The 19,996-nt window shown below is 45.2% G+C and overlaps 1 protein-coding gene across 1 annotated transcript in view; it reads right to left on the reverse strand.

Annotated features, from left to right (window-relative positions):
• ARRB2 (arrestin beta 2) overlaps positions 1-19,996 on the reverse strand; it is a 117,582-nt gene that overhangs the window by 47,664 nt on the left and 49,922 nt on the right. The window contains exons 4-6 of the mRNA XM_089688013.1: positions 10,862-10,906; positions 6,528-6,724; positions 6,262-6,321 (exon numbers count right to left, since the gene is read on the reverse strand). Coding sequence (XP_089544139.1) covers positions 6,262-6,321; positions 6,528-6,724; positions 10,862-10,906 — 302 coding nt within the window. The remainder of the gene's footprint in view (positions 1-6,261; positions 6,322-6,527; positions 6,725-10,861; positions 10,907-19,996) is intronic.

Below are 19,996 nucleotides of genomic sequence, written 5' to 3' on the forward strand. Positions count from 1 at the left end.
TCTGAAAATCAACTTAACCTTAGGGTGTCCGCTGACACTTGGCAGAGTAAGAGGAGACGATACCATACAGGTTTTCTTTAACTTTTTTTATAATGAACATAAATGGGTCCTTTGAATTTCACGTGTTGATGGAGTCCTTTATAGTAACTCTTCTTTTTTATTGCAGGTAAATATTGAATTCCAAGCAGAAGTAATTGAAAATAGGGCACAGGCTCTTCAACGTCCAGCGAAGCTCCCTGGGAGCGAGCAGCACCGCGATCCGGTGCCCACTGTGTCCGGAGGACACAGTGGAACACCGATTGGACAGGACCTCTATGCGAGGTCCCAATCATGTGATCACTGATTGGCCAATCAGTGATCACATGCAGAGTAGTAAGCAAGATGTCACTTCTGACATGGCTTACTATGTGTGTAATCTGTGAATGATCACAGAGGTCACATGGTACAAGGCTAAGCAGTGACCAATCACAGCTCACACAGTAGTTCTCAATGGCTGCAAGAATGCAGCTAGAGAGAAGGAGAAATTATTGCTTTTATGGGTGTAAAAAAAAAAAAAAAAAATCATCACCCCCTCACAAGTAGCACAGTGGTGACATTGTACTGCTAGGGTGACAGTATGTTAAAAAAAAACTAACTAAAAATAATCTAACAAAAAAAAAAAAGTAAAAAAAAAAAAAAAAAAAATTTAGAAAAAATTTATAATTTTTGGTTATAAACTAATTTGGGTTATTTTTTTTTTTTTTACTAAAAAGATAAAAACGGAATAAAGTTTGGCCAAGATTTATGATAAAATACTATTTGCAAAATTTTATAAGAAAAACACTTTTCAAAATTTTTGGATATTTTCATTTACATAGCAAAAAAAAAAAAAAAAATCCCAGTGGTGAATAAATACCACCAAAATAAATCTTTATCTGTCTCAACAAAATGATAAAAAATTCATATGGGTACAGTGTTGCATGACCGCGCAATTGTCATTCAAAGTGTGACAGCGCTGAAAGCTAAAAATTGGCCTGGACAGGAAGGGGGTAAAAGTGTCCGGACTGGAAGTGGTTAAGAACTCCATGACTTCATGTTGCTCCTGCTTGGAATCGACTATTTACCTGCAATCAAAAAGAAAGTTACTATACAAGTAGAGTTAATCTACCAACATATTAAATATGAAGGACCTCTAACTTAACAAAGTTATGCCCACTTCTGCATTACCATCGGCACAGCATAATATGTGTGCAGTATAGTTATGTAAACAACATTCAAGCAGTGTGAACTGCAACAAAATTTCTCTTTCTTAGCAAGCTAACCCCATCTCTTGACAGTATAGCGCGTGAGCGTTTGCAAAAAGTGATGGCAACTGATTGCCAAGACACCAGTATTATAAGAAGAGGTTACAAAAAGCAAAAGAAAGAAAGATGGGGAAAAAAAAAAAAAAAAAAAAAGACGACCATTGAACCCCCCCCATTTGAAAATAACCGTGTGGTCCAAGATCATCGTTTTTGCACACTGGTACACATATATTTTTGAGAATGAAGAAACAAAAAAAACCACATACACTTGTATGTATGTATGAATTTCGATTTTTGTGATTGTAATTTTGTGTAAGAATTAAAACGATCTCCGAATTCCAGGCAATGTATGGCTTCCCATTATCTTAAAGCAGTCATATACTAAAATACAAATTTGATCATAGCCACCCATAGAGAAATTGTGAAAAGCTAATGCAGGCCATAGACGGGTCGTTTATCGGCCGAATTTTCGGCCGCATGAAAAAAATCGGCCGATATTCACGCAGCTAGTGGGGCCAGCCCGTCGGCCGTTTTTCGTGGATCTTCACATTTATTTTTCTCAGTCATGCTGGAAAATCCACAAAAAAACGGCCATTTTTCGTGGACATTGGTGGCAGCATCGGCAACGGGGCCGACCGATTTTTCCTTTATTGGCTGATAAATGGCCTGTCTATGGCCTGCCTTTGGATAGATGTTAAAGCACGTGAGTAAGCATGTGCCATAGTCTACAGGTATGCACAGCAAACTTGCAGATTCTGGCACACACCTACGCCATTCTGTGCGGTCCTTCAGCAATGACAGGTTCCTGTACGTGGCACTGCTGCGCCCCCCCCCCTCCCCCTCTCCCCCTCCACTGCCAATTCTTATAGATCACAGAGCAATCCACTTCAGCCACTCATGACCCAACTCTTGTACATGCATACCAGAGTCACATTGAGTTTGCATGTCTTGACACAAATCCATACTTCCCTGCAATTTTATTTTTTAATTTTGAGTTCAGTTCCACTTTAACCTCCCTGGCGGTATGATTATTTCAGATTTTTGGTGCTGAAAGCGGTACATTTTTTTGCATGGAAATATGTAGTTTTTTATTGTAGGCTGTAATTTTTAGGAATAACTCACTGAAATCTGTCCGAACAAGAGTCTAGTAAATATCCCGGGGATGATAAAATTTGAAACACGAAATCATAAATTATAATTTAATAAGTAATCATAAAAAATAATAATATAATAATAATAAATTTAATTCAATAATATAATCAAACCAAAAACTCTGAAATTTGAAATATAGCGCCAAGTTCGCACATCGCTGAGCAAAGTCGCAGAATCGTTTTCAGTGTCTGATGAGGAATTTCCCCCATGAATCATTATCACTCAATTCTGCAAGTGGTTCTAATTTACTATCGCTGTTCTCTAGCCGGTCTAAAACCGCTTTTGACGTAAAGGGACGCTTTTTGGACGCCATGGACTTTTCTCAGTTTCCAGGCAGAAAGAACAGTAAAAATGCAGGCAGGGCGCCGGACAAAGCACTCGGGACAAAATGTATGTGAAATGGTTTGATACAGGAATGTTATACTATGTGATTTTAGTGTATTTAGTGAATGTCACATTTTGACAATTTTACATTTCCTGCCAATTCCGTCCCCCGTACGTCCCGACGTCGCAGGGAACGGAACCCAGAAGATGGATGCCGGCATCAGCAGGCAGGGCGCAGGACAAAGCACTCGGGACAAAATGTATGTGAAATGGTTCGATACAGGAATGTTTTACTATGTAATAGTCATTTTAAAAAAAATGAAATTTTTTAAAAATTTCAAATTTGCTGCTGGTTCCGGCGCCCGTACGTCCCGACGTCACAGGGACCGGAACACAGAAGCCGGATGCCGGCATCGGCAGGAGGAGATGGCCGGGGACGCTGCAGGGGACACATCGCGGGAGCGAAGGACAAGGTAAGTGCTGCAGGGACTCCCTGAGCAACGCTGCATGGTAAGCCCGAGTGTAGCTCGGGGTTACGGCTTTTGGTACTGAATGGAATTTGGTACGGAATACCGCTAAGGAGGTTAAAGGAAGTCCTTACTGTAACAGTTTTTCTTCTCTGTATAAACCTTGACATTCAACTGACGGTGACAGAAGGAAGAGTCAGTGATCAGGTAGGGCCACTGATTGGCTACATCTTGCCCCCAGGCTCCTTCAGCGGAGAGTTGCTGATTAGTGCTCAACAACAGCCGCATGGCCGCTGCTGGAGGGAGTCCCGAGTAAAAATGCCAAAGAAAGGTAAGCATCTGACATCTGTCTTCTGTGCTGTTCATACAGAAACAAGAACTTCCGGAAAGGTGAATGAAGGCTGGAACTATTTTTAACACCTGTGGCATTTTCTACAGCAGGAATGTTGAGGTCCCATAACCAAAGCAAGCTAAATCCGGCAAAAGGTCACACTGAGAAAAGAACTTATTACATTCCTAAAGAAAAATGCTACAATCTAGGAAACGCCAAACAAATTATATCTAAAAAGATAAAAGAAAAAGCAAAACAAACACATGGCCACACTACTTCAACTGAAGTATACATTTTAAATGCAGCACTAGAAGATTATAATGTGGGAGAATTGTAGGGGAAGAGCAACCTTCTTCTCTCCGAATGCACCTCGTCGGGACTCTCTCTTCCTCCAGCATAACGTCTGCCCAGAGACAATGCGTCGAACATTTATAGAATGAGCTCTAAAGCCAGCCATACATGGATCGAATTTCGGTCGATCCCTGCTGAACCAGCTGAATTTCAACCTATGTATGGCAAGGCTAAATGTACCCAAGTCAATCCAATCCATCGATCAGTTTCAGGTACAACCAGTCTGTCAAATTTTTACATTCGATTACTGCCAGTAGCTATAGTCACCAGCAGTAATCACTGTGTTCTATTGGCTAGGACAGCTCCCCACATCTTCCCGCCAGCAGAACACAATAGCGCTGCGGGAGGCATTCCCTTATCAACACTGACTGTATTTATAGGGGAAACAGAAAGATTGATTCATCAATGGGTAACTTAAAGCGGAGTTCCACCCAAAAGGGGAAGTTCCGCTTTAAAGATTGGTCCCCCGCTCCCCATTAAGGATTGTCACTTTTGGGGAGTGGGGGGGGCAGGTACCCAAATTTGACAGATACCCGCTCCCACTGCGATCATCAAAACTGATGGTTACAGTTATGAATTGCAGAGGCATGATGGAACTTGTAGTCCTGCAGCTCTCAGGTTGCCTACCCCTGACCTAGGTAATTGGAAACAGAAGTTGTCCTCCCCCCTCCCTCCCCGAAGTCTCAGAAGACGGGGCCATTCAGGAAGCACAGCGCTTCTCACGCATGCGCAGTGGGTACCCGGCTGTGAAGCCACAAGCTGTCACAGCCGGGTGCCCACACTGAACATGCCGGCCTCCTGGAATACAGGGCGGCCAGTGAAACGGGCTGCAGCGGGGGAAATGCGGGATCGTGGGACAGGTGAGTGGCTGTTTTTTTTTTTATAAGTCAGCAGCTACAGTTTTTGTAACTGCCGACTTATTTTTTTACAGAGTGAGTGGAACTCCGCTTTAAAGTGCCAGTGGCACATCACCCCAGTTACACAGACCAGAACTGCAGTGACACCATTGCCATCAGTGGCAGTATGGATGCATTAAAGCCCAGCTCTGGGAAACTTGAAAATTATCCCTTGTAGTGGGGCTGTGCCTGCACTGCAAGGGTTAACTGCCCATTAAGGTCTAGGGGACACAGAAAAGAAGATTTCCCTGATCCTCTGATAGACCGGTATCCACAGGGCCTTCTCCCCCATGCTCCAGTGGTCTAAGGTCCTGATGTCATCACGACCACTGTAGGCTCTACGGCCCTGCATTGGACACGATCATGCCAAGAGACAGTTCACCACCGGTGCATGGGGGAACAGGTCTAAGGTCCTGATGTCATCACAACCACTGCAGGCTCTACAGCCCTGCATTGGACACGATCATGCCAAGAGACAGTTCACCACCGATGCATGGGGGAACAGGTCTAAGGTCCTGTTGTCATCACGACCACTGCAGGCTCTACGGCCCTGCATTTGACACGATGATACCAAGAGACAGTTCACCACCGGTGCATGGGGGAACAGGTCTAAGGTCCTGATGTCATCACAACCACTGCAGGCTCTACGGATCTGCATTGGACACGATGATACCAAGAGACAGTTCACCACCGATGCATGGGGGAACAGGTCTAAGGTCCTGATGTCATCACAACCACTGCAGGCTCTACGGATCTGCATTGGACACGATGATACCAAGAGACAGTTCACCACCGATGCATGGGGGAACAGGTCTAAGGTCCTGATGTCATCACAACCACTGCAGGCTCTACGGCCCTGCATTGGACACGATGATGCCAAGAGACAGTTCACCACCCATGCATGGGGGAACGCTGTCTGCCGAAGGAGCAAGCAAGTAAAAGTGCTTTTACTCTTCCCTAAAATAAACAAGCAGCTAACCCTAGTAGCTCAGTCCCACTGCAAGGAAAGTTTTCAAGTTTCCTGGAGTTGGGTTTTAAGCTCAAGTTCTGTTAAAGCACCTCTTGAAAATAGGTCTGAAGCAGGGGCGGACTGACCATTTGGAAACTAGGGCACTGCCCGAGGGCCCGGGGTCAGTAGGGGCCCCATGAGATGCCCCTTGTACCTTTTTCATAGGCTTTTTTGAGTTTGGGCAAGGACACAGGGGCCCCATGATCCCCTATTGCCCGGGGGCCCCATGAGTTGTTGTCAGTCCGCCCCTGGTCTGAAGTTGGTGCAGAGAACAAGCCACATTTAGAATGGTGGAAAGAAACAGCACAACAGGAACAAAAAACTAAAAAAAAAAAAAAAACCTGACACAGGTTGTTTCCCTGTTGGGAAAGATTCAGGACCCAGTCACCCTTTTGGCTGGAGTTCCAGCAAGCCCAAACACCGGAACCTCAGTACAGGTATCGCTCACCTTCCCAGTGTCCTCAGGTCCTGGCTGTAGTGTCACCGAACATGGCAAATTCTGTGGAATCTAAGTGACAGAAGCAGAAACAGGCAGCTGATATGTAAATTAAAAAAAAAAAAAAAAACCACAGGAAGAAAATGGGGAAAACAGGAGGGGTGGAAGATATGAGCTGGATAAAAAGGGGGATAAGAAAAGGGGGTTTTAGGGAAAAACAAGCAGAGGTGACTACAGGCCATGGGAGTTGTATAGAGAAGGATGCTTTATAAACTAACGGTAAAATAGAACGGATGTGCTTGCTCCCCCAGTTTCTTGACCAAGCGCTCCTGCAGTCGGGTGAGAGGCTTCTTCTCCTCCGGGAGAGGGGGATAGGCCTGAAAGGTCGAGATGAAGAGGTCCTTCCGGAATGACAGGCCCAAGACGTCGAGGTCCTCACGGCCATAACGGAAAGCACAGGTCAAGGTGACGAACACTGAGGGGGGGAGAGAACGAGTGAGATAGGGAGAGGCTCAGGAAAGGTAGGGGTTCAACGAGGCTAGATCAGAGAAGAACGGTGTTCTTTAAAGTGCACCTGTAGCTTTGAAGCAAACAGTATCCAAATAAGTTTGGTAGGGAAAATGGAAGTAGACCTCTTTTTCAATCATAGATACTAGATTTAGAAAGAAAATCACTGCTTCCCATGACAAATAAACTCAGCATCTAGATGTTCCACCACCCTTATACACCAACTCCGTTTATGGTACCATGGCAGCTATAGGAAGGTTAGGTTGGCACCAGTCTACCAAAGCTTCGTTTCCAGAGACACAGCATATATACAAGCATGACGCACGGCACAGGCGTAATGGCTATCCCTGAGGAAGTGCAATTGCACGAAACGCGTCAAAGGGGCCATAACGTCTTGCCACCGGCTCCTATTATACGTCCGGTGGCCACCTTTTACTACATACGGTCAGTATACTTTTGCCTGTATACTTTGATTTTATTGTATGTCCCCAACCACGTGGATTAATAAATTCTTTTTAAAATACTACACCATGGGCCATTTTATGTTGGCTCCTCCGTGAGCCAAACGTTCATTCCTAGAGCCCACACTTCAAGGCATAGGAGCCATTTCCATTTGTGACCCCAGTCCACCAGTTCAGAGGAGGACGCTAGTTCCGGTGTGAGCTATTATTATACAGTATTTATATAGCGCCAAAGGGTATGCTCAGCGCTGTACAATAGCTATCCAGTATCCTGCCCATCCACCTAAGAGGCTTCCACGGTGAGACCCGGTGATTTATACCAAGGGAGACGACCGTTTGGCTGCCCAATACCCAGAGGGAGGAGAGTCCGTTAAGACGGCCCAGCTCATCCATCCCATGAGGGCGACCTCTGGTTATATTGATTATATGCGTATTGAAAGATATGCATCTGGTGAGTGCGTATTTTTACTAATTATCACCACACCACTGGAACATGAAGTCACTATCAACTCCTGTACCTATCACCTACCACGAACTGTCACCAGTTTTATTATATTATCATTTTACCGATCTATTATTTTATCTTGATCTTAACATTTTATTATGATTTATTACCAGTTTTATAGTACATATATATTTTTTTTTAGCACTGCACTTTCTACTTGTGTATCTTAGGAGGTTTTATTGTGGTTACCTTTTTCGTGCCTAATCAGCTATATCATTAAGCTGCTCACTGAGTATATTTTATAGTCTACCAAAGCTGGTAATATAATGCTCCCTCTAGAGCAGGGGTCTCCAAACTATCTAAACAAAAGGCTAGTTTACTGTGCTTTAGACTTGAAGGGGGGCAGTTTGTGGCCAGTGGGAGTAGATAATGCCTAGGGCTTGGTGGTCAGCGGAAAAAAAAAAAAAACATTACCCCTGTGGTTAATAGGAGGAGGAATAGTGCCCGATCATTGGTGTCAGTGGGTAGAATAGTGTCGCAGGGGCCGGATAACAGTAGGAAATGGGCCGCATCTGGCCCACAGGCAACAATTCTGAGACCACTGCTCTAGGGAAGCAATTTATTGGACATGCAGGCACGAGCGCGGCAACTGCATGCAAGAGCACAGGGAAGGCTTTGCTTAGCTGCTAGAGGAGGATGAAGAATTGGGGCATCAAATAAAAGACTTACAGAGACAAATCAGTGCTCTAGGATGGTAGTGGCACATTTAATTCCAGGACTGTGGATCTGGCTCTTGGCACAGGAGTTTAGTACAAGGCGAGTATATGCCTAAGAATAGGTTACTTCGTGTCAGAAAAATAAAAAAATTTATATAAATCGATTATGTGAGTTTACCTTTTTGGTTTGGAGGACCTTAAGCGGTATTAAACCCAAAACCAAAAATGATATATTGCAGCTTACCAATCAGATGTGATGGCTGCATTAGTTTTATTTTTTCATGCTTTTTTCCCCTCTGTTTTCACCTGATGATCTGACCAGTAACGCACCTCCTTAGAGACCCCACTCTGGATGAAGGAGTGCAGGGGGCACCTTTGGAGAGCAGCAGTGTCAGTCTTGGGGGGAGAGGAGTGTTAGATGTACTAGCAGATTTACATACACTAAGAAAAGAAAGCTGAACTCCAGCTCAAACTTTATAAGCCGTTACAGCAACCCATTTTTTCCCTTTTGGAATAAAGGTTTTACATAAACAAAAGCTGATCATTGTAAGCACCTCTGCCAGTGGCAAATGGTTCGTCTTAGCCCAGTAACTGATAATGATCAGCAGGGGAGTTTGTTCTTTAGAAAAACAACTGACTTGGTGGCCAGATCACCAGGTGAAAAAAGAAAGCCTCAAAGTGGAAATCCACTCTCTCATTTAATACGGACTATTTTTAATCCTTATGCTGCTAGCAATAGTAATAAGATGGGAAAGTATATCATATTGACTTGTTTTGAACATATATTTAACATTTCTTCAGTTTTTTCCTGGTTTCCATACCTACGCAAATTATATTATACATCCCAGGCCCTTCAAGAGGGGTTTTGTTAGCTAAGCACACCCTCCTACCTGCATGCACAAGCTAAGGGCAGATGGATTCCAGGAAGCAAATGCTACTTGAATCGTCTGCCCTAAATCAAGATGGCCATGGCCAGAAATGCTAGGAGGTGTTTTTCAAAGGGATTTCTCAGCAAATAAAAGCATCATGACTGGTGGGAGGGGCTGGTGAAAACATCACAGGACCCTGCCTTAGTACTGCTCTCAAGAGCCCTCTGCCCTGGATGCAAGCAGCAGGCTGGCTTTTGGGAGGGGTTATGAAAATATTAAAATGCTTTAAATGAGTAGATGTCAGTCTGGAGAAGAGGGCCTTCATAGTTACATGCAGACAGCCCCAGGTAACACTCACATGTGATGCTGCGCCTCCCCTCTCTGCCAATCCCTCCACTGGCTTCCCATTGTCCAACGGAAAAAATTAAAAACATTAACATATAAAGCCATTTATAACTCTGCCCCAAATTACATCACCGATCTTGTCTCCAAATATCACCCAAACCGTACTCTCCGCTTCTCACACGACCTCCTGCTCTCTAGCGCCCTTGTCCCCCACCTCCCATGCTTGTCTCCAGGACTTCTCCAGAGCTTCTCCCATCCTCTGGAACTCTCTACCCCAATTTATCAGACTATCGCCTACTCTGCTCACTTTTGGCGATCTCTGAAAACCTATCTCTTCAGGGAGGCCTATCCTGCCCTCAGCTAGTAGAATCTTCTACTCCTCCTACCAGTCCATCCTCCACAGTTACTACCTTTTGTACCACTAGCCCCTCCCTCTTAGATTGTAATCTCCCAGGATCAGGGCCCTCCTATCCCTCTTGTATTGAACTGTATTGTTGCTGTATTGTCTCCCATTATATTGTAAAGCTCTAATACTGTTGGCGCTATTTAAATCCTGTATAATAATAATAATAATGAATAAAAGAACTGAAATCCAATAAATAAAAGGGGTGAGCCAAGGACAATAAGTCTGGGGAGGAAAGGGCAAGATCAGGGGTAGGCAACCTGCAGCTCTCCAACTGTTGCAGGACTGCAAGTTCCATCATGCCTCTGCAAGTCATAGCTGTAACTGTCAGTTTTGTAATGTTGCAATGTCTCATGGGAAATGTAGTTCCACAACAGCTATAGAGCCACAGGTTGCCTACCCCTGGGCTAGATAAACGACATCTTTCAGCCAGGAAATGTGGCAGGCTCGGATTTGCTGCAGTTTGTAATGCAAACTGCTAGAAGCTCACAGTGTGCAGTGAAATCAGAGTAATCTATTTCAGTACTGAAGAGGAACCTGACTGAAGGGAAGTCTGGAGTATTAAATTGCCATTTTAAGCTCAGTGATTAGGAGCAAAGCCTGCCATATTTTATTTTTTAAATTCACTTATGAAGACGCGTGATCAACCGTCCTACAACCTAACCTCCTAGGGGTGCCATGGTATCTCCAGAACCTTCACTGCAGGTGCTCTTCATACTTTGCTGGGGATAAATTACACATAAGAAAAATATGGTCACGGAACAGGAAGACGAGTGGATAAAACAGGACTGATGAGGAGGGGACAGAAGAAAACATTCAGCAAAAAAAAAAAAAAAAAAAAGAGAACTCCAAAACAACAAGATTACCTTTGCGATCCTTCAAATAATCTGTATCCACCAGAACTACACCATCTAGAAGACAAGACAAGGCGGTGAGTCAAGGAATACATATTGCAAGCCAGGCACACAGATGACACCAGTCTCCAAATCAATAAAACAAATGAAATTAAGAAGAGCGGTTAAAGCAACAAGAACACTTTGCAGGTTGTTTCTCCCAAAAAACGTTTATTTTATTTTTGGGATGTAGTGAGAAGCTTCACATTATACATCAATTATCCATAAATGTATTACCACTGACAGGTTAAGTGAATAACACGGAATATCTCATTACATTGGCATCTGAAAGTCAGTGGGAAATACTAGGCAACAAGTCAACATGTTTTCCCTGAAGTTGATGTGTTGAAAGCAAAAAAAAAAAAAAAAAAAAGGGCATTGCAGTTTGTGGTGTATGCAGCAGCAGACCAGTCAGGATGCCCATGTAGACCCGAGTTGAACCGAATGTGATCATCAGAACTGGACCACAGGGCAATGAAAGAAGGTGTCCTGGTCTGATGAATAACATTTTCTTTAACATCGTGTGGATGGCTGGGTGTGTCACTTACCTGGGAAAGACATGGATACAGTATAGGAAGAAGGCAAGCCAATGGAGGCAGTGTGCTGCTTTGGCCACTGTTTTGCTGGGATACCTTGGGTCCTTCCATTCATGTGGATGTTACTTTGACCCATATTGCCTACCTAAACATGGTTGCTGGCCAACTCCACCCCTTCATGGAAATGGTATTCCGATGGCAGGGACCTCTTTCAACAGGATAATGAGCCCTGCCACACTGCAAAAATGGTTCAAGAATGGTTTGGAGAACACAAGTTTGAGGTGTGGAGTCAGCCTTCACATTCTCCAGATCTCAGCCCAAATGAACATCTGTGGTATTTGCTGGAAAACAAGTCTGATCCATGGAGGCACCACCATGCAACTTACAGGACTTAAAGGATCTGCTGCTGACAACATGGTGCCTCAGCATACCTGTGGAGGTCCAGTGGAGTCCATGCCTCGACAGGCGAGGGCTGTTTTGGCAGCAAAAAGGGGACCTACTCAATATTAGATGGTTGGTCATAAAGTTCTGGCTGATCAGTGTATACACTAGTGCTCTGTGCCCCTCTGGAGAGAATTACCCTTGCTTCCCATCAGTGACTGGGCATTGGGAAGACAGGGAAATCTTAGTAATGGGTGCACAAGCACCAATACAAATTTGACAGGAGTCCCCCACTATAAGCCAAAATAAAGCTTAAGGGCCAACCCCAGTAAATTAAAAATAAATAAAAACTTTGTTTTTTTTTTCCTTTTAAGCCTTGACCTGGGCACAATAAACGTATGTGGGTTAAGTCTGTACGTTTACAGCTGCTTCATACATTTACAGAGTTCTGTGAATGGGAAAACTACACGTACCGACAGCCTTTGCAGCTGTCGGCTTGCAGTTCTCAATGAACTACCACGGCGCTGTTGAGTGCTCTGGTAGTTCATTGATGCTTCCCGTCAGTGTGTAATACGAGGTACGAGCACACAGCTTACACTGACAGTCCGCAAGAACCCTGCATTACACCCACGATCTGATAATTGCAGGGTGCAATGCTATACCTACAAACATTTATTATTTTTTTTTTAAAAAAAGGTGAGTTTATCCTGTAAAGCGATTCTAAAAAGGTTTTTATTTTTTTTTTTTTTTAAATAACAAACCTACTACAAAATACTTACCTACTGTGTGCAGTGCTTTTGCACAAAGCAGCCCAGATCCTCTTCTCAGGTTCCAGGCAGGCTCTCCTGGCCTCTCCCTTCTGTTGGGTGCCCCCACAGCAAGCAGCTTGCTATGGGGGCTACCTATAGTGTTAGTGTGTGTGTTAGTTTGTGTGTTAGTGTGTGTGTGTGTGTGTTCACACACAGAGCCGTGGCATGGCCCTGCCCCCTCTCTCTTCTCAATGGATGACTGTGACAGCAGCGGAAGCCAATGGCTCCTGCTTGCTGTCTCAGCCAATGAGGTGGCAGAGACCCGGAACAGACAAGGCTGTTATTCACATTGCTGGATCGCAATGGGACTCAGGTAAGAATTGAGGGGGCTGGGGGCACTGCAGCACACAACATTTTTACCTTCATGCATAGAATGCACAAAGGTAAAAAAAACTTAAGCCTTCACAAGCACTTTAAGGCGAGGTTCAGGTATACACCACCATCTTTGGTAAGAAACTTGCATATTTGCACGTTATCTGGTATGGTGAGAAATTCTTGCCTGAGCCCAGGTAAGTCTTATAGCCACCGTGAGACTGAACCAGATTTACAGTAGGCAGACCCTCCCTTGCAGCACTCACTTGGAGGATGTGTACTGGTATGCCCTCTCTGAATATCTACTGAACACAAGCATGTAAGAACATGCAAAGTGCCAATGCCAGTATCCTTGCAGTAGATGTGGACTTAAAAGAAGTTTCTTAACTCCTTCACACGCCTCCCAGCCCTTTAAGGGTTCCAGAAGCCGGGAGGCGGGGCTTAGGGTCATGTGACCGCCGTGACACGCCGTCACATGATCGGGAAAGGTCCTGATCGAAAGAGGAGATCGGGACCTTTCCATGACTACCGGACGTGTGCTGGGAGCAGGGGCGGACGGACCATTTGGAAACTCAGGCACTGCCCGAGGGCTCGGGTTTAGTAGGGGGCCCCATGAGATGCCCCTGGTACCTTTTTCATAGGCTTTTTTGAGTTTGGGCAAGGGCCCATGATCCCCTATTGCCCGGGGGCCCCATGAGTTGTCAGTCCACCCCTGGATGGAAGCCTCTGCAACGGTGACAGCGCTTCTGGTGGGCTCTGTTTTCAGGTACTATGGTGTCCGTTTATGAAACAGCAGTAATAGCTCTCTGCTCAGTTCTCTGGAATTCTCGGAGAACACAGTTCTGCTGTGAATGCCGTTTATGAAGCATATGTAGATCAGTTCTCCAAATGAAGGGAGAACGGTCTCCAAACGCTGGAAAACGGCTGATTTTACTATAATCTCGCGAGATTACAGTAAAAGATCAGTTTACTAAACAGAGGTAAATTATCTCTGCTTAGTTTGCGGTCCCTCCGATTCTCCAGCTCTGGGCTGGAGAATCTGGAGGGAGAACACAGATCTCCAGTGAAGGGCTGAACATGTTTTCCTGAGTGTCATAAACTGTGAATGACCAGAGAATAGCTGCGATCCTCTGAATCGCAGCTATTCTGTGTCATAAACGGACACCTTTAAGTCTTTTATAATGTGCTAGTATGTGGTGCATACATTATGATATTGCCTTGCAGGAAGAAATGTTTTTTTTTTTTTATTTTAACACGCGTTTACTACGGCTTTAGGCTGTAACATTCTCCACTCTTCTGAGAAGACCTTCCATAAGATATTGGAGTGTTTCATAAGAGCATTATACTAAAAGAGCATTAGTGAGGTTGGATGAGAAGACCTGGCTCACAATATACAATCCAATTCATCCCAAAGGTGTTCAGTAGGGTTGAGGTCAGGGATCTGCGTAGACCACTCACGTTCCTCCACCCCAAACTCATCAAACCATGTCTTTGAGTTTATTATTTAAGGTAAGTAAAAACTGCTTTTTATGTTCCTCCTTAGCATTTCACCCTTGCAGTGTGTACTCAAAAAAAAACACACATATAGACAAATTGGCCATAAAGATACGTTTTGCAAGTCATAGTTGCAGAGTCACATACACAGGTTCCTCATTTTCTGAGTGTTCACCAGAATAGAAGTGAGGTTATGAGCAATCTTGCGAGCACACGCTCTCGGCACATATGTCCTTTTTGTAATAGAACGCAAATGTGCGGCCGCTCGGCATCTAGACCCAGATGCCGGGAGGCCGCACATTTGTGTGCGGCCGGCGTGAAGAGGTTAAACAAGAATGCAATTAAAGTGTATGTAAACCCCCACCTTGTAAAAGAACCCATTCAGTTTAAAATAGAAATGAAAGGCAAAACATTTGTGTATAGATATAAAAAAATATATATATATATAAATACCTTTTTTCCTCCCTTTTTCATAAGTGATAACATACTGTTCTCAGCTGCATAAGAGCTAGGGGAGGAGAAACAGCAGAACACAGACCTTCCCAGTGAATGACTGTGCTGAGGGAGGGAGGTGTCAGGACAAGTCTGATCATTGGAGGAGAGCAGACTGCATTCTAGCACAACTAGAGAATTGACCATGCTGTGCTCTCCTGACTAGTGTGGTCAGTTTATAATAGGAACGCAGCAGGACTTGCAGGAATTTCACACAAAAGGAAGCATTACAAAGAGAACAGGATACTTTTTCATACATGGTACAGCAGGCACATATCAGGAATAGGAAATGTTGGGTTTATATATTCTTTAATAAGAGTGGCCTCAACATTTGTACTAACAAACAGTACACTTCTTATCTTGTTTCATTGGCCAGTTTGGTGACAAACTAGCAGTGATGTGTAGTAAGCCAATCACAATTGTCACCAACTCGGTTATAAATGACTGGACTATCCAGCAATGAAATGGCTCTAATAAATTCTCATAAAAAAAAACGCAACGCCCGCCAATTAGCTAAACACACCACACAGAACAAACATGCCACCTGTTTACCTGACCAAACATTTGCATTTCTGTGTAGCCAGTTGTGACTCACAACCCCAATGTCACACGTTAAAGCCAGGTAGTGGCATTGCTGTTCCCAAGCTGCAGACTTCAATCCCCATCAAGAACCTTAGGTGACCCTTCTGCGCTCTCCGCCTACTACGTTTCCTCAAATAGCCAATCCTTAACCCCCAGTGTCTGAAACATGTTGGTTTGACTGTACAGTGCAACAACATTCGCCTGCCTGAGGGCCGGTGTTAATGGGCTTTTGTTTGCATCAGATGAGTCTAAAGCCCAACTCCAGGAAAGGATAACACTGTCCCTTGTAGTTTGGCTGCGACAGCACGGCAGGGGTTACATAGTTAGTCTGGCTGAAAAAAAAAAAGACAAAAAAGTCTATCCAGTTCAACCAATAAAAAAAAACAAAAAACAAAAAAAAAAATGCTAAATTTTCTCCAGGGGAGAGGAGAAAAGCCTTTATTTACCTGGTCCTCTGAAGCCCAAGCAGATGGCGTTCCCCTGCATTCTAGTGATGGACTGTACCCTTGGGGTCACCTCCAGTTCTGGGCTACAGATCCTACACTGGTCTTGATGTCAGGACCTCAGACCTCCAGTGGAGTGTGGGAGAGGGGAGGACGGGCTACAGATCCTACACTGGTCTTGATGTCAGGACCTCAGACCTCCAGTGGAGCTTGGGGGAGGGGAGGACGGGCTACAGATCCTATACTGGTCTTGATGTCAGGACCTCAGACCTCCAGTGGAGCTTGGGGGAGGGGAGGACGGGCTACAGATCCTATACTGGTCTTGATGTCAGGACCTTAGACCTCCAGTGGAGCTTGGGGGAGGAGAGGACAGGCTAGAGATGCTATACTGGTCTTGATGTCAGGACCTCAGACCTCCAGTGGAGTGTGGGGGAGGGGAGGAAGGGCTACAGATCCTACACTGGTCTTGATGTCAGGACCTTAGACCTCCAGTGGAGCTTGGGGGAGGGGAGGACTTTGCTAGATGATCGGGTAAGTAAATCTGCTTTTCTGTGGGAGTACACACCACACAGGATGCATTAAAGCAGAGCTCTACCCAAAAGGCGAAGTTCCAATTTAAGGACTCGCCGTGAGAAACTAGCACCTCTGGGGAGTGGGGAGGAGAGGGTAACCGATTTTGACAGGTACCCGCTGCCACTTCTGCTCTGACAACCTAGGACTAGGCAATCAGAAGTGAAGTGGTCTTCCCCTTCCCTCCAGTCTTCTGGACACTTGATAGGTCACAGAAGACTACGGGACCATTCACAGGGTGCAGTGCTACTCACGCATGCGCAGTATGAAGCCACAAGCTGTCACAGCCGGGTGCCCACACTGAAGAGGCCACCACCAGAGAGAGAGGACGGCCAGTGAACCCAGTTGGTGTGAACACACTGCTGGATCATGGGACAGGCGAGTGGCTGTTTTGTTTTTTTTTTTAAAGTCAGCAGCTACAGTTTTTGTAGTTACGGACTTTTTTTTTCAGATTTGAGGTAAAAAAAAACAAAAAAAACAAAAAAACTACTTCTGCCTTTAGAAACAATTTAACAGCTTTGGCAGGCTTCTACTACACCGTGGAAGCAGTCCACCATAGCCTCTTCTCGAAGGTGTTATGGCCAACGTGTGCACTCTATCATCATCAAGTACAATGCAAGACCAATAGACCTGCATTGTACATGAAGACTGCAAGGGCCTGCCCCATAACCCAGACCTATGGAGAGAAAAGAAGAGCATCTGAGCCTGACAAAGCAAGAAATAAGGTAAGCAGTACACCTTATATCCCTACCCCTAGACTAAAAGGGGAAGTTCCGCTTTAAGGACTGCTCCCCCACTCCTCATTAAGCATTGGCACCTTTTGGGGGCGGGGAGCGGGTACCCGAATTTGACAGGTACCCGTTCCCACTTCCATCACCTAGGCGACCGGAAGGTGTCCTCCCTCCTTGTAGTCTTTTGGGACACATGACAGGTCCCAGAAGACTACAGGACCATTCATGAAGCGCAGCGCTACTCGCACATGTGCAGTGGGTACCCGGCTGTGAAGCCACAAGCAGTCACAGCCGGGTGCCCACACTGAAGATGGCGGACTCCTAGAATACAGGACGGCTGGTGAAACGGGCTGCGGGTGACACACCACAGGACCGAGGGACAGGTAAGTGGCTGTTTTTAAAAGTCAGCAGCTACAGTTTTAGCAGCTGCTGACTTATTTTTTGACAGGTGAGTGGAACTCCGCTTTAACAAGCAGTTAACCCTTACATAGTGCAGGGGGAAGGGGTAGATGCATGGTAAGGGTAATTGTTTTTAAACAATCCCAGAGTTTATCGTTTACTGAACATAAATACAAAAGTGCATGCGACTACAAAAGCCACAACTTATCAGCGCTGCAGCAAACGGATTGTTGAGAAAGATATTTCAAAGCGGCTGGCCTCTTTTACCTTCTATTTAAAACAGCAATGTGTAAAAGGATACATAGAGGTTTTAAAAATAGAAGAGTCAAAAAACGAAAAGTAACTAAAAATAAGAAATCTGCCTGAAAAGTTTAGGACAAAGAAGAACTTACAAATCCAGAAAGCATAGTGGCTGCTTCATGGGGTGATTTACGCGCCTACGGCATGGAGCTCAGCCCATTCTCACAACAACAGATGAGCATCTGCAGCAGCCACAAGCCATATTCCCGAAGCAAGCAATCCTCCTATATGCCAACTCACCTTGGGGATAGGAGGCTCGACGCCGAACTCCAACACCAAGTAAAGTAATGAAGGCATACCTCCTGTAGTCTGTCCAGCAGACTATTGTCCCTTCATGTCACTAGACTCTCTGTAATCCTGAAATAAATATTACTTCCACTCTTCTCTCATCGCCCTTTTTCTGGCCCTGCAATAGTAAGTTTCACACAGCCATTTCCTACAGAAGCCGTTTCGTTTAGAACCCCTTTTGTAGTCCTTAACTACTTGCCCTCCAGAGGATTTACCCCCCTTCTTGAGCAGGCCATTTTTTGCGCTGTGACACTGCGTTACTTTAACTGACAATTGCGCGGTCATACAACGCTGCACCCAAATGAAATTTACGTCCTTTTTTTCCCCCCCAAAAATAGAGCTTCCTTTTAATGGTATTTGATCATCTGTGCGGTTTTTATTTTTACGCTATGTAAACCACTACTATTTTCGGAGAGAGAGAGCGAAAGAGAACAAGAGCGAAAGACGCGCACACACACACACACACACACGCACACACACACGCACACACACACGCACACACACACGCACACACACACGCACACACACACGCACACACACACGCACGCACACCATTGGATTCAGGTGTTCCAATCCCCTTCATGACTACAGGCGTATACAATCAAGCCCCTAGGCAGGCAGACTGCTTCTACAAACATTTGTGAAAGAATGGGTCGCTCTCCGGAGCTCAACAAATTCAAGCGTGGTACCGTGATAGGTGGCCACCTGTGCAATAAGTCCATCCGTGACATTTCCTGGCTACTAAATATTCCACGCTCAACTGTTAGTGGTATTATAACAAAGTGGAGGCAACTGGGAACAACAGCAACTCAGCCACCAAGTGTAGAGTAAAATGACAGAGCGGGGTCAGTGCATGCTGAAATGCACAGTGCACAGAACTCAATAGCTAAAGACAACAGTATGTAGAGAGCTTCATAGAATGGGTTTCCATGGCCGAGCAGCTGCATCCAAGCCTTACATCACCAAGTGCAATGCAAAGTTTCGGATGTCGTGGTGTAAAAGCATGGTGCCACTGGACTCTAGAGCAGTGGAGACGTGTTCTCTGGAGTGACCAATCACGCTTCTCTGTCTGGCAATCCGATGGACGTGTCTGGGTTTGGCAGCTGCCAGGAGAATGAAACTTGCTAAACTGCATTGTGCCAAGTGTAAAGTTTGGTGGAGGGGAGATTATGGTGTGGGTGTTTTTTAGCGGTTGGGCTCGACCCCTTAGTCCTAGTGAAGGGAACTTTTAAGGTGTCAGCATACCAAGACATTTTGGGCAATTTCATGCTCCCAACTTTGTGGGAAGAGTTTGGGGATGGCCCTTTCCTGTTCCGACATGACTGCGCACCAGTGCACAAAGCAAGGTCCATAAAGACATGGAGGAGTAAGTTTGGGGTGGAGGAACTTGACTGTCCTGCACAGAGTCCTGACCTCAACCTCATAGAACACCTTTGGGATGAATTAGAGTGGAGACTGTGAGCCAGGCCTTCTCGTCCAACATCAGTGCCTGACCTCACAAATGCGCTTCTGGAAGAAGGGTCAAACCTTCCCATAGACACCCTCCTAAACCTTGTGGACGGCCTTCCCAGAAGAGTTGAAGCTGTTATAGCTGCAAAGGGCGGGGCCAACTCAATATTGAACCCTACGGACTAAGACTGGGGGGCCATTAAAGTTCATCTGCGTGTAAAGGCAGGAGTCCCAATACTTTTGGCAATGTCCTCCTTTAGATGAAATCTTCCTCCTGCAAAGCCTGCGTGCCCACCTATCCCACTCCACAATCTTCCAGATA

The sequence above is a fragment of the Staurois parvus genome, unplaced genomic scaffold, assembly GCF_062004578.1.
Source record: "Staurois parvus isolate SC_StPar_1 unplaced genomic scaffold, SC_StPar_1.0 ptg000444l, whole genome shotgun sequence".
In the NCBI taxonomy this organism is placed as follows: domain Eukaryota; kingdom Metazoa; phylum Chordata; class Amphibia; order Anura; family Ranidae; genus Staurois; species Staurois parvus.